Consider the following 15,081-nt stretch of genomic DNA (forward strand, 5'->3'; position numbering starts at 1 on the left):
TAGAGCACTACATGTTTCCATCTGTTGAAAAGCTCTATGGAGATGATGATTTAATTTTCCAGCATGATCTGGCACCTGCCCACAGTGCCAAACCACCAGTAACTGGTGTACTGACCATGGCATTACTGTCCTCGATTGGCCTGCCAACTCCCCTGACCTGAACCCCATAGAGAATTTGTGGGGTATTGTGAAGAAGAAGCTGAAAGACACCAGACCCAATAATGCAAATGAGCTAAAGGCCGCTATTGAAGCATCCTTGGCATCCATAACACCTCAGCAATGCCACAGGCTGATTGCCTCCATGCCACGCCGCATTGATGCAGTAATCCGTGCAAAAGGATTCCAAACCAAGTACTGAGTGCATTAATTAACATTTTAAACGTTTGATTTTGTTTTGCTGTTATAAATATTTTTTTTTACTTGGTCTGAGGAAATGTTCAAATTTTTTGAGATGGGATTTTTGAGTTTTCTTAAGTTGTATGCCATAATCAGCAATATTGAAATGATAAAAGGCTTGCAATATTTCAGTTGATGTGTAATGAATCCAGAATGTATGACATTTTTGTTTTTTTTTAATTGCATTACAGAAAATAAAGAACTTTATCACACTATTCTAATTTTCTGAGACCGTCCTGTATGACCCTTCAGTATTTTTAGTATTTAAAGTAAAGATGTAAGCGGAAGAAGATGGGTGGATGGATGGATGTAAAAACAAACACATTTCATATAAGAAGTTACAGCAATTTATTGTAATCCTAAAAGTGTTCTTCTTTATCAGATCGTCCCTGAACCCACATGGCGGAAAGTTAATATCCTGGCTTAGATTAACCCAACAGCCCTCAGGGTATCACAGAATCAATTTGTGTCGGTGGTATCACAGTATGTGTGAGTGTCGTATGACATGGACGCTTATTTTCCAGACAACCTGTTGGCCTGGATGCAGGTCACCTCTGCATCACAACAGATCTAATGTTGAATGTGTGACTTGTGAGCCATGTCTGTAATTCAGCAAGCGGGGGTGGGGTTTAATTGCAGCTCTCTCCTCAAACTGAATTGCCACTTTTGGTTTGAGTCATAGAACAAGAAGGTGACAGTGATGGACTCAAAGCATTTTGCTGCACAGACCTGTCTTCTTTTTTTTTCCCAGCGTCTTATATGTATTTGTGGCTTGGAAGACATGTTAGCTTTTCACTAGATTCCTTGTTGTCAAGAACAAAATAACATTGAACAACATTTTTATGAACTCATGTCTCCCAATATCTCTTTCAATTTAAATTATATAAGGTTTTTTTTTTAATCAATTTGATATCATTTGAAAATTGTATCGAAGTATAAACATTAACACTGCATTTATCATACCATACCAACAATCTCAGTTGAAAAACAAAGGGCTATACACCAAGTAAATATATAGAAAAGACAATGCATTAAAACAGACTAATTTTTGTAAGAACTGTAGAACGTTGTAATTTGGGAACTGACCCAGACACACTCGTGGACATTTTCTAGAAAGAAGGCCTTTATTGTTAGATTACCATGCTCACATTTGAATTTCCTCATTAGTTGAACCTATATTAGGTCTTTACAGAATATTGAGCACAGGCAGTCAGGTATTACATTACCCAAGAATGTTTTTATTTCAGACTTGTTAAATTATTACAGTGCACACTGCAATTAAAAACATCCAAACATATAAAAACACATCTAAAAAGCATTAGGATTATCTATCGTAGTCCTACCCCTTGTCCATTTTACAGGAAGACTGCTTACCTCTTTAATTTACAGTAATTTTTGTTCATGCTTCAGTTAAAAATACCAAGGCATCTTTTTTTTAAATAATCAGCATGCTTGTCAATGATTAAGGCAAGGCAAGTTTATTATAGAGCACAATTCGTACACATGGCAATTCAAATTGCTTTATAGCAAATTAAAAGAAGGCAAAAATATTTCTAATTAAAATCAGAAAATACAATCATAAAAACAAATCAGAATTCAAATTAAAATCAAAGAGTGTCATATGCACAATTAAATAAAAGTGTTTTCAGCCTAGATTTGGACATTGCCAACGTTGGGGCCCATCTCACAATTTCAGGAAGACTATTCCAGATGTTAGGAGCAAAAAAGTGAAACGCAGGAGACCACTCCCTGAGGTTTTCAGAGCTCGAGATGGTTCATATGGCTCTAACATGTCAGAGATGTACTTTGACACAAGACTATTAAAAGACTAGTACACAAGGAGAGCCGTTTTAAAGTCTATTCTCAGAGCAACAGGAAGCCAGTGCAGTGACCGAAGCACTGAACTAATTTTGCCGTATTTCATGGATCGAGTTAGGACTCGAGCAGCAGCATTTACAGCTCGTTTAGAGAGCCCAGTGAGAAGGCCATTACAGTAGTCTAACCTGCTGGAGACAAAGGCATGGATTAGTCTTTTTAAGGCCATGTCCACACAAACACGGATACTTAAACGCATACTTATCTCTGCGTTTAGTCTTCTTGTCCACAAGCAGACGCATACTTTTGTCTTTAAAAACGCAGACTTTTACAAACGCTGGCCAAAGTGTAGAGATCCAAAACTCTCCGCTTAGCGTATGCGTGTACAAACCCCGTTTCCATATGAGTTGGGAAATTGTGTTAGATGTAAATATAAACGGAATACAATGATTTGCAAATCATTTTCAACCCATATTCAGTTGAATATGCTACAAAGACAACAAATTTGATGTTCAAACTGATAAACTTTTTTTTTTGTGCAAATAATCATTAACTTTAGAATTTGAAGAAGTTGGGAAAGGTGGCAATAAATACTGATAAAGTTGAGGAATGCTCATCAAACACTTATTTGGAACATCCCACAGGTGAACAGGCAAATTGGGAACATGTTGGTGCCATGATTGGGTATAAAAGTAGATTCCATGAAATGCTCAGTCATTCACAAACAAGGATGGGGCAAGGGTCACCACTTTGTCAACAAATGCGTGAGCAAATTGTTGAACAGTTTAAAAAAAAACCTTTCTCAACCAGCTATTGCAAGGAATTTTGGGATTTCACCATCTACGGTCCGTAATATCATCAAAGGGTTCAGAGAATCTCGAGAAATCACTGCACGTAAGCAGCTAAGCCCATGACCTTCGATCCCTCAGGCTGTACTGCATCAATAAGCGACATCAGTGTGTAAAGAATATCACCACATGGGCTCAGGAACACTTCAGAAACCCACTGTCAGTAACTACAGTTGGTCGCTACATCTGTAAGTGCAAGTTAAAACTCTCCTGTGCAAGGCGAAAACCGTTTATCAACAACACCCAGAAACGCCGTCGGCTTCGCTGGGCCTGAGCTCATCTAAGATGGACTGATACAAAGTGGAAAAGTGTTCTGTGGTCTGACGAGTCCACATTTCAAATTGTTTTTGGTAACTGTGGACGTCGTGTCCTCTGGACCAAAGAGTAAAAGAACCATCCGGATTGTTATAGGTGCAAAGTTGAAAAGCCAGCATCTGTGATGATATGGGGTTGTATTTGCCCAAGACATGGGTAACTTACACATCTGTGAAGGCGCCATTAATGCTGAAAGGTACATACAGCTTTTGGAGCAACATATGTTGCCATCCAAGCAACATTACCATGGACGCCCCTGCTTATTTCAGCAAGGCAATGCCAAGCCACGTGTTACATCAACGTGGCTTCATAGTCAAAGAGTGCGGGTACTAGACTGGCCTGCCTGTAGTCCAGACCTGTCTCCCATTGAAAATGTGTGGCGCATTATGAAGCCTAAAATACCACAACGGAGACCCCCGGACTGTTGAACAACTTAAGCTGTACATCAAGCAAGAATGGGAAAGAATTCCACCTGAGAAGCTTAAAAATGTGTCTCCTCAGTTCCCAAACGTTTACTGAGTGTTGTTAAAAGGAAAGGCCATGTAACATAGTGGTGAACATGCCCTTTCCCAACTACTTTGGCTTGTGTTGCAGCCATGAAATTCTAAGTTAATTAATATTTGCCAAAAAAAAATAAAGTTTATGAGTTTGAACATCAAATATCTTGTCTTTGTAGTGCATTCATTTGAAAATGGGTTGAAAAGGATTTGCAAATCATTGTATTCCGTTTATATTTACATCTAACACAATTTCCCAACTCATATGGAAACGGGGTTTGTATGTTTGAACGTAAACATGCTGCTATTTTCACTCAACATTAATAAAAAAGACACATCAAAATGGGCTTTGTGACACTCCCACCGACGCAAATGACAGTCCGCTGTTTTGGATACGACTGCTGTCGAACCTCCACCTGATGGGACAACTTTGACAAGCAAGACTTTTTGCTCTGTCATCAGAAAGGTGCAACATTATCTTATGTTTTTAGATAAATCATGAAGTTAACTTACATGTCTTGCTTCCATTTTTGTAGATGCTCGCGCGTAAAAAGCGACTGAGCAACTAAAAACAAGATGTAGCGTCCTCCTTCTTAGTGTGTACTGATGTTAAAGACAATATACACTTCATTACACATGTACCATATCGATGATTAAATGCTCTATAATTCCATGAGAGTTTTGCCGCAGCACACGCACGTCCGTGTGCTTTATATAGACACGTAAACATGCAAAATGTTTTCCTTGGCTCGTTAGTGCATGCTGATTTTAGAAATAATGTAGACTTCACTGCACATGTATTACATCACCATGTTGCTGAACATGTTATAATTCTATGAATGTTGGGTTTCAGCAGCACAGGCGTGCATTCGCTCTTTAATCATGTTCCCAGGATTCTGTGTATGTGCGGGCTGGTTTTAAAGATAATGTACATGTCATTGTACGTCTAGTACAGACCTGGGCAAACTAAGGCACGTTAAGCTTTTCAATCTGGCCAGCCGGACATCTCCAAATAATTTTGTTTCATTTTTAAGATGGATTCTGTAGCTGCCATTATGATGTGCAGTGATATTTTCAAATGACCGTAAGTCTTGAATTATACAAAATATTTCAATGGTTGGAATCTGCGCTTTTGCATGATATACTAGTTACTATGGTAATCTAATTAGTTACTATGGTAATCTAAGTCACAGCAGCTCAGATGAGGTACCAAGCAGTGTGGGTGGGGAGCGTTTCCACAGAGTGTTTCCAGAGCGGCCAGCCTGAAATGCGGGTGTCAGGGACAGACGTGGAAGGAGATTTTTACAACAAAGTTCTTAAGCTTAGTGATATATCAGATTGTATGTGTTTTTTTGTTTTTTTTACCCTTTGCCTTCATATTTCGCTGTTTGTTGCATTTTTGTTGCGTTTCGCTTGATTGTAAAATATGTCGATCGAGGGTGTGTGTGAAGTTCATATGTTGTCAATATTCAGTGTTTTATTGTTCATAGTTAATATTGTAAATCCCACATTCTTTGTTGTCATGTACATTCTGGGTGTCTCATTCAGTAAAAAAAATTAAAATTCCATTCCGTTTTTTAAGGTGGTCTGTCATAACGTTTTTAGCATTCAATCAGACATTATTGTGAGGTTTTGTATTAGTGTTCCCAAAAATTAGATATACCGGCCCCCAGACACATTTTCTTCTCTAAATTTGGCCCCCGAGTCAAAATAATTGCTCAGGCCTGGTCTAGTATATCAAAATAAACATAATAGGAGATGTAATGTCACCAAGTCAGATATTGCTGCTTTTTTCAGGCTTCTGATTGGACACAATGTGTATGCGTTTGTGTGTAGACAGAGACAGTTTTGAAACTACACTTGTGTGGATGGAGATTGTTTTAACACCAAATATGTGTTTTTAAAACTCTCCGTGTTTGTGTGGACATGGCCTAAGTCTGATTCAGGCAGTATTCCTCTGATTAACATATTTGGTCTTTGCCACTGATTCAAAAATACAGTGGTGCTTTAAACGTGGTTAATAATTAGGGTTGGCATCGTTTGAATTTGGACCATTTTGGTTCTGATTCCGGTTCCCAGCGATTCTCAGTTCTGATTCTTTTAAGACGAAGGGTCCAAAATGTACTATTCTCACAGGCCTATTTTCAAGCAGTATATACAGTAGATACGGCATACTTGCCAACCCTCCCGGATTTTCCGGGAGACTCCCGAAATTCAGCGCCTCTCCCGAAAACCTCCCGGGAAAAATTATCTCCCGAAAAACTCCCAAAATTCAGTGGACTCGGGTCCCACAATATAAACGGTGTGCCTGCCCAATGACGTTATAACTGTAGAATGATCGAGGACGAGTTCTTGGTTCCTTATGTGGGTTTATTGTTAGGCAGTTTCATTAACGTCCTCCCAGCGCGGTAACAACACACAACAACAGCAGTCACGTTTTGGTCTACCGTAAAGCAGTTCGTCTGCCGTAAACAGCAATGTTGTGACACTCTTAAACAGGACAATACTGCCATCTAGTGCATTTGATGAAAGCCCTTTTGTGCGTGCCACACAGCAATGCATTATCAGAGAGGGTGTTCAGCATGGTTAGAAAAATAGTGACAGAGAATAGAACAAGGATGGACAATTCAACCCTTAACTCAACAAGTATATGTGTTGATAAATGAACACTGAAATTCAAGTATTTCTTATATATATATATATATATATATATATACATACAATAAAATAAATATATATTTATAGCTAGAATTCACTGAAAGTATTCAGACCCCTTTAAAATGTTCACTCTTTGTTTCATTGCAGCCATTTGCTAAAATCTAAAAGTTAATTTTACTTCTCATTAATGTACACGCAGCACCCCATCTTAAAACAACCATCTGCCTTACGTCACTGGTGGCAAAGGGCCAGGGTTGATGACATAGCGACGTCCCTATGCATGGGGGCGTATTTGCAATGCTTCGCCATGGCACTAGATGCAAGAGGGGAGGGGAAGGGTCAAGTAGAAGAGGGGAGGGGAAGAGGGAGAATTCGAATTGAGCCTAAATCAATGTTTTTATTTTCACAACTCAGTTTTGTTGTTTTTGTTCATGTTTACAGCCATGGGAATAATTATTTGCACACAGGAGGACTTTGAGGGCAAAAATCAATGATTTAATAAGTAGTAGATAATAGTTTTTGCTTTTGTTTAGTTATTGTGTAGGGTTGCGCGATTTTGACAATATATAATATAAATGATATACATTTAGCTGACATAAATCTATTGTTATATGGTGACATGGATGTTGATGACACATTCTATCTGTGTAACAAATGATTGCGTCCTCAATGCAATGTAGCTTTCATACTAGCGAGCCAGCGGCTAATGTCACTCCACAGTGCAAAGCCACTTCTAAGTCAGTAATCCTCCCCTCCATGGCAGCAAATATAACTACATTTCTTACAAGTAACACTATCACTGGAGGACAAGGAATAGCTAAACATGCTACACTTCACACCGTAGAAGGATATGCTAACCGCTACCCGCAAGGTAGAGCTCTTGAATGTACAAAACCCAAAACCAGTGAAGTTGGCATGTTGTGTTAATCGTAAATTAAAAAAAAAGAATACAAGGATTTGCAAATCCCTTTCAATTTATATTCAATTTAATAGACTGCAAAGATAAGATATTTCATGTTCGAACTGAGAAACTTATTTTTTGGGGGGAAATAATCATTAACTTAGAATTTAATGGCAGCAACACATTGCAAAAAAGTTGGGACATGAGCATTTTTTACCAGTGTGTTACATGGCCTTTCCTTTTAACAACACTCAGTAAACGTTTGGGAACTGAGGAGACCAGTTTTTTAAGCTTTTCAGTTGGAATTATTTCCTATTCTTGCTTGATGTACAGCTTAAAGTTGTTCAACAGTCCGGGGTCTCCGTTGTGGTATTTTACGCTTCATTTTGCGCCACACATTTTCAATGGGAAACAGGTCTGAACTACAGGCAGGCCAGTCTAGTACCCGCGCTGTTTTACTATGAAGCCACGCTGTTGTAACACGTGGCTTGGCATTGTCTTGCTGAAATAAGCAGGGGCGTCCATGATAACATTGCTTGGATGGCAACATATGTTGCTCCAAAACCTGTATGTACCTTTCAGCATTAATGGTGACTTCACAGATGTGTAAGTTACCCATGCCTTGGGCACTAATACACCCCCATACCATCACAGATGCTGCCTTTTGAAATTTGCGCCTATAAAATCTGGATGGTTCTTTTCCTCTTTGTTCTGGATGACACAACGTCCACAGTTTCCAAAAACGATTTAAAATGTGGACTCGTGAGACCACAGAACACTTGTCCACTTTGCATCAGTCCATCTTAGATGAGCTAGGGCCCAGGGAAGCCGGCGGCGTTTCTGGGTGCTGTTGATTAATGGCTTTTGCTGTGCATTGTAGAGTTTTAACTTGTACTTACAGATGTAGCGACAAACTGTAGTTACTGACAGTGGTTTTCTGAAGTGTTCCTGAGCCCATGTGGTGATATCCTTTACACACTGATGTCGCTTTTTGATGCAGTACCGCCTGAGGGATCCAAGGTCACAGGCATTCAATGTTACGTGCAGTGATTTCTCTAGATTCTCTGAACCTTTTGATGATATTACGGACCGTAGATGGTGAAATCCCTAAATTCCTTGCAATAGCTGGTTGAGAAATGTTCGACAATTTGCTCACGCATTTGTTCACAAAGTGGTGACCTTCGCCCCATCTTTGTTTGTGAATGACTGAGCATTTCATGGAAGCTGCTTTTATACCCAATCATGGCAACCACCTGTTCCCAATTTGCCTGTTCACCTGTGGGATGTTCCAAATAAGTGTTTGATGAGCATTTCTCAACTTTCTCAAACTTTTTTGCCACTTGTGCCAGCTTTTTTGAAAAATGTTGCAGGCATCGAATTCCAAATGAGCTAATATTTGCAAAAAATAACAAAGTTTTACCAGTTCGAACGTTAAGTATCTTGTCTTTGCAGTCTATTCAATTGAATATAGGTTGAAAAGGATTTGCAAATCATTGTATCCTGTTTTTATTTACGATTTACACAACGTGCCAACTTCACTGGTTTTGGGGTTTGTAAACAGAGATGGGCGGATTTATACATATATTGACAGAGCAATACCAAGTACCGTATTTTTCGGGGTATAAGTCGCACCGGAGTATAAGTCGCACCTGCCGAAAATGCATAATACAAAAGGAAAAAAACATATATAAGTCCCACTGGAGCCCGGTCAAACTATGAAAAAAACTGTGACTTATAGTCCGAAAAATACGGTATATTATCAATATGTGGTCGATGTAATGATAATACGTAATAATCCTTAGGTATGGTAATCGAAAACCGGTTCTTGTTCAGAATCGAAAACCGGTTCCTGTTCAGAACCGGTTCGCAGTGTATCAATTCCTTGGAATCGCTTGCCAGTTTGTCAAGCGATTTTCTTAACCGTTTTTCCGGGTGGAAATAACGTCATTACGCAATGTGCGTAGTGACGTCAGATCGCAAAATGGCGGTGCGCAGTTGGGCCGAACACTAAGATTTTACAGGAAAAGATTGCAATAGCGCCACTTCTAATCATTTCAAGGCTGCTATTTCATCAAGAGGAGGACATGCGAGCAATATGCTAAAATATTTGAACACACAGCATGCAATAATTATAAATGAAAGTCAAGATTTTGAACCGCTCCGATCTAATAATCCCAGCCGCAGTAATGCGAGTACTTCAACTGAATACAACAGGTACTAACTACTAACTACTAACTGCTACTAGACGAATGTCACCGAGCAGCAACTAAGTTTGTGGTCAAAAGCTTGCACACATTTCGCTACAGTAAACACTCCTAATTCTCGGTAGGTGAATGTTCAATTGTAGTCAGAGAAAAGTTGCCTGTTTTCCACCCACCAGATTGTGTCTGTCATTATATTATACAGATGAAACTTAAAAATGTTTTAATATGGTATAAAAGCCCATTCATGTCAGCAATTAACTTCAAATGTGAAAGTAATATGTGATATTAACTCATCACATGCAAAGTGAGCCTTTATTGTTATTTTAATGATCTTGTGATTGATTTTGATTTGATCAAAATCAAAAAGTATGTAATAAAAGATAAGGAACTTGTTTTAATATTGTGTTATTGTTAAACTGTCAATAGCACCTACCATATATTAAAACATTTACAGTTAATGGATGGCTGGACATGTCTTTGGTATCAGGCAATCTCATTCATGGATATTAGCTATCGGCAGTATCAAACCCTGATGGTAACACCACTAATTTTAATAAAGTACTTTTCATAGGCTGTGAGTCATTAATATTCTGTTTTAGAGTGCATATATGCAGGGTGTTCTCCAGTTTAGTTTGTTGAAGAGGTACTGCTTTGGCTTGCTACATTGCTAACATCTTCGCTGCTAACGTTAGCTGTAGCTACAGTCCGACTGTGTGGTTAAGCTGCTTCGGTAGTAAACACAATCCTTACCAACAAAGAAGACAAATCACTCTACCTTTATCAATGGTGCCATTAGGGTATTTTTGAAAAGTAAATTGCATATTCATTGAAACTACAATTTGCTAAGAGTAGTGGAGGCTGTGGAGAATTGCAGCAGAGATTCCACTATTCAAGGCTCCTCCCTCAATATAAAACAGGATGTCCCAAGTTTAACCCCTTTCGCTTTCTGACATTTGTGATTTTTAAAAAGTAGCCTCGGACTCATTCATCATTGGATTGTTTGTGTTTCATGTATGCAGACGGAGGTTATCAAGGGACCATGTGGCAACGTGGGAATGACGTTCAGGCATGTGCCAGCCAGTGAGGGCGATGCGGTACATGTCAGCATTGAGACGGTCACGCCCAATTTCCCTGCAGCTTTGGCAGACCTGCAGCGAGGAGATCGCCTCATTGCTATTGGAGGTCAGAGATTACTTCTGTTTAGTCCTTGCACAATGCATTGATGAGGGTTTGAATCTGTTTAGGAAAAAGTTTAAGATAACCTCAACACAATATATTTGGGATTATTGTTTATTATTATACAATAATAATTGAATGGAATAATAATTTCCTTTGCTTCTGTTGACAGGTGTCAAAGTGACTTCGTCAGTTCAAGTGCCCAAACTTCTTAAGCAAGCTGGAGACAGGGTAGTGGTTCTGTACGAGAGGCCAGTTTCCCATCAGACTCCCTCCCTGGGAAGCTTGGGAACGCCTCAGGAGGGATCTGGGCAGCTAGAAGAACCAGGTTTCATATCCCATCCAGGGGGGTATGAAGAAGATCCAGCCCCCATCACAACCCTGTCTGACATATCTGACAGTAAAGACATGGACTCTGAGTTTGAAGAGTTGATTGTCGACTCCAAAACCAGCCAAAATGTTGGCCCCACTGATACTAAGGAGGAGGTCTTACTTACAGTAAACCAAAGCCCCAAAAGAACCGTGGCCACCTTGGCTTCTAAACCACTTGGGACCATATCGCCTATCCTTAACCGCAAGCTAAATCTTGTAGGTCTCCAGTCCCCGCTAAAGCCTCAAACTAAAGAATCACCAAAGCCCTCACGACAGAAGACAAACAATGATTCAGCAGATAGTTTACAACGTCCCACTGTGCCCCCTCCACCCCCACCTTCCCGCCCCCCAGTGCCTCCAAGACCTCAAATACGGTTGTCATCTGTCTGCTCAGAAAACAGTTTTTCTGACAGTGTTGATTATGCTATTAACACTCCTGCCATTTCTACTGTGACCACTACCATCTGCGCTTCTGAGAAATCTGACGAAAAAGCTCCTCTGACTGGAGCTAGTGAGGACACGGTTGTCTTTGAGAAGATAAGTGTCAAGCAGATAGAGGCCAAGTCCAACAGGCCATCAGAGTCAAGTGATGAGATTTCTGTCTCATCCATCACCAGCAGCAAGGCTGACCAGGCAAAGGACAAAGTTTCAGAGAGTTCCTGCAGCACACGAGACAGTCTAGAAGATCACTCTCTCTGGGAATCCCAAGAGACGATGTTTCGCAATCAGACAGCACGTTGGCCTAAGGCCTCTGCTGTGTTTGATGTGGAGAGCAACCATAAGTACCTTAACGTGGCCCTTTGGTGTAAAGATCCCTTTAAGCTAGGCAGTTTGTTGTGCCTGGGTCATGTCAGTCTTCAGCTGGAGCATGTCGCCCTCGAATGTATGGCAACGTCCTCAGCAGAATATCAGAGCACGTTCAGGCTTGGGCCTCCGGAACCGAGAGCTAATGTCAGCCGCACTGCACTACGCAGCCTCAGTGCCCACAAGGGTTTCAATGAGAAGCTGTGTTACGGAGACATCACGCTGAATTTCTGCTACCTGGCAGGGGATGAGTTTGACTATGCTGGGCCGGCTGAGAGAGAGCGAGAAGGCAGTCTCCATGATGATGAGCTAAGGGAGAGGGACCGTATTGCCACAGCGCCTCGTGATGACTTGGCCTATGGTGCCGTGCAGCTGGTCGAGGTGCGCCACAACTTTCAAGACACCCAATTCCAAAATCCTACCTGGTGTGAATACTGCAAAAAGAAGGTGTGGACCAAGGCGGCCTCTCAGTGTATGATCTGCGCGTATGTATGCCACAAGAAATGCCAGGATAAATGCCTTGCTGAAAATCCCTTTTGCGTGGCAGCAACGGAACGTCGAGGAGCTGACCCTGATGCCAAGTTCACCATTAATCGGGCCACTGGCTTAACCCGGCAAATCATCAACACTAGCTCCCGTCTGCTTAATCTCCGGCAGGTCCCTAAGACTCGTCTGGTTGAGCAGGTACCTGATGTGGTACCTGGAGTGGCTGACCCTTCCCCAAAGCATACTCCCAACACTTCAGACAATGAGAGCAGCGACACAGAGACCTACACAAGTGGTGCCAGCCCCTCCAAGCAATCAGCTGGCAGTGGGGGAAGCAGCAAACTTGTCCGCAAGGAAGGCGGTTTGGACGACAGCGTGTTCATTGCTGTCAAAGAGATTGGCCGGGACCTCTACCGAGGTTTACCCACAGATGAGCGTTCCCAAAAACTGGAGCTGATGCTGGACAAGCTGCAGCAGGAAATTGATCAGGAGTTGGAGCACAACAACACTCTTCTGTTGGAAGAGAGAGAGACCGCAGATCCGAGGCATAAAGTGCTGATCAGTTCAGCTCTGTCCAAGTCCGGGGAAAGACTCCAGGCACTCACTCTGCTCATGATCCACTACCGTGCAGGCATTGAAGACTTGGAGTCGGTGGAAAGCACCTCTCCTTCGGAGCAACAATGTTTTAAGGGCAAAGGCGATGCACTGGACGACGAGGCCCTGACGGGAGCTGAGGTCTATGACGGCGACATCTGCAGCCCAGCGGAGGTCCAAATGTTAGATGACATTACTGAGGAACAGATCTGTGTGGAAGCTCTTCACTGAACACAACTAGAACAAGACAGAAGAGGAACATTTTTTGGGGGTTGGGGGGTTGGTTTGAAAGGGTCTTACCGTCCATGTGGGTTATTTTGTGGAAAGGAAATGCAGGTGGGATTTGCATAAAACTGCTGTTGATGGTTTTTGCACACCTTTTGTGTCCATGAGTTAAGATTTGAAAGGGAAGTCCAACACTCGCCTGAGTGTTGCTGGTATGTTCTTCAATCAATTATGATCATTTTGTCTTTGTAAAAAGTTTGAGTTCTTTTTTTTTGTTTATTGTCAAAGTTAGATGGACTTCAGCAGAGCACATGAAAATCAAATATGATATATGATGCCGTTGTGGTCAGAGGTTTACTTCCGTTGATCAGGGTAATGAAAATCATTTGACCCCTTAATGATTATTAAATGTATTTTTCTGTGTTGGAAAAACTCAATCTTCAGTGACTGTTAAAAACAAAAATTGGATGTACAAAAAAGACACATACTCAAATACAGTAGGTACATAAAGTGATGAGGTTTACCCCGAGCAAAGAACTTAATAGTTGATAATTTTTTTTCTTATTTTAACTGAGTGAATGTAAGAAAAAAAATATATTACATGAAGTTTATGAATTGATTTGTATTTGATTGAGTGAAATACTGTAAGTATTTGATTCCCTACCAAGCAGCAAGCATTGTTACCCTACAGAATGTTTGTGTGTATGAAACACACAAATGAGTCCCGTGCCTTTAAGAAAGTACTCCTAATCTTAACTGAGTTTGTGTATAAAATACACATTCAAACCTCTACACTGCTGTGGGCAAGCCCAAAGAGCTGACATCAGCGACAAGCCTAGAACAATAATAGATAAGATTTATATAACATTTTTCTAGATACTCATAGCGCTTTACAGCGAGAACAGAAAACCCATCATTCATTCAGTCTACATTCACACACTGATGGTGTTGAACTACTTTTGTGGCCACAGCTGACGGACTGAATGGCTGCCAATTTGTGCCCCACCGACCACCACCGAACACACCAAACTTTGACAGCGGCACTGGGAGCAAGGTGGGTGAAGTGTCTTGCCCAAGGACACAACGGCAGTGACCAAGATAGCGGAAGCAGGATTCGTACCAGGAACCCACAAGTTTCTGGACAGCCACTCTACCGTCCGAGCCACGCCGCCCTTGGGACTACAAGAGCAGCAACAAGAAGTTTGGTGAGAAAGAGATCACTCTTGGTGTAATAATTGATATATTTCAGAAACAGAAGGTTACAATCAATCACTCTGGCTCTGGAGCTTCATGTAAAAGTTCACCTGGAGTCAGAATGATTGTGATAATGCTGAAGGAGCATCCCAGAATTCCAATGGAGGACATGAGATGATTTTAATCCGTTTAAAACACTTCCTTGTGGTCTAGATAATATGTATTGGTTATGCTTTGGTGTAAATTGTGCTCCACAGTCACTTTTTGAACCTGTTTTTGTGAGTTTGTCTGCATGATGTTCATTGGTGGAAGCGTTCTTAGATTGCAAATGAAACGATGCTCTGCCCTCTCCAAAAATATCATAATTTATCCTTTGAAAATGTTCACTGTTGGAATATATATCTTGAAGACAAACATCACCACCATTTTTTTTTTCAGAGAGTCAAAAATAATCTTCATAACCATTATATACCGTATTATTCGGAGTATAAGTCGCTCCGGAGTATAAGTCGCACCGGCCGAAAATGCATAATAAAGAAGGGAAAAAAACCCATATATAAGTCGCACTGGAGTATAAGTCGCATTTTTTGGGGAAA

The 15,081-nt window shown here is 40.8% G+C and overlaps 1 protein-coding gene across 1 annotated transcript in view; it reads left to right on the forward strand.

Moving 5' to 3' along the window:
• Positions 1-13,723, forward strand: part of pdzd8 (PDZ domain containing 8) — a 96,240-nt gene extending 82,517 nt beyond the window's left edge. Inside the window, exons 4-5 of the mRNA XM_061964686.2 lie at positions 10,654-10,816; positions 10,983-13,723. Coding sequence (XP_061820670.2) covers positions 10,654-10,816; positions 10,983-13,297 — 2,478 coding nt within the window. The 3' untranslated portion in view covers positions 13,298-13,723. The remainder of the gene's footprint in view (positions 1-10,653; positions 10,817-10,982) is intronic.
• The last annotated feature ends 1,358 nt before the right edge of the window (positions 13,724-15,081 follow it).

This window comes from Nerophis lumbriciformis, linkage group LG02 (genome assembly GCF_033978685.3).
Source record: "Nerophis lumbriciformis linkage group LG02, RoL_Nlum_v2.1, whole genome shotgun sequence".
Lineage (NCBI taxonomy): Eukaryota > Metazoa > Chordata > Actinopteri > Syngnathiformes > Syngnathidae > Nerophis > Nerophis lumbriciformis.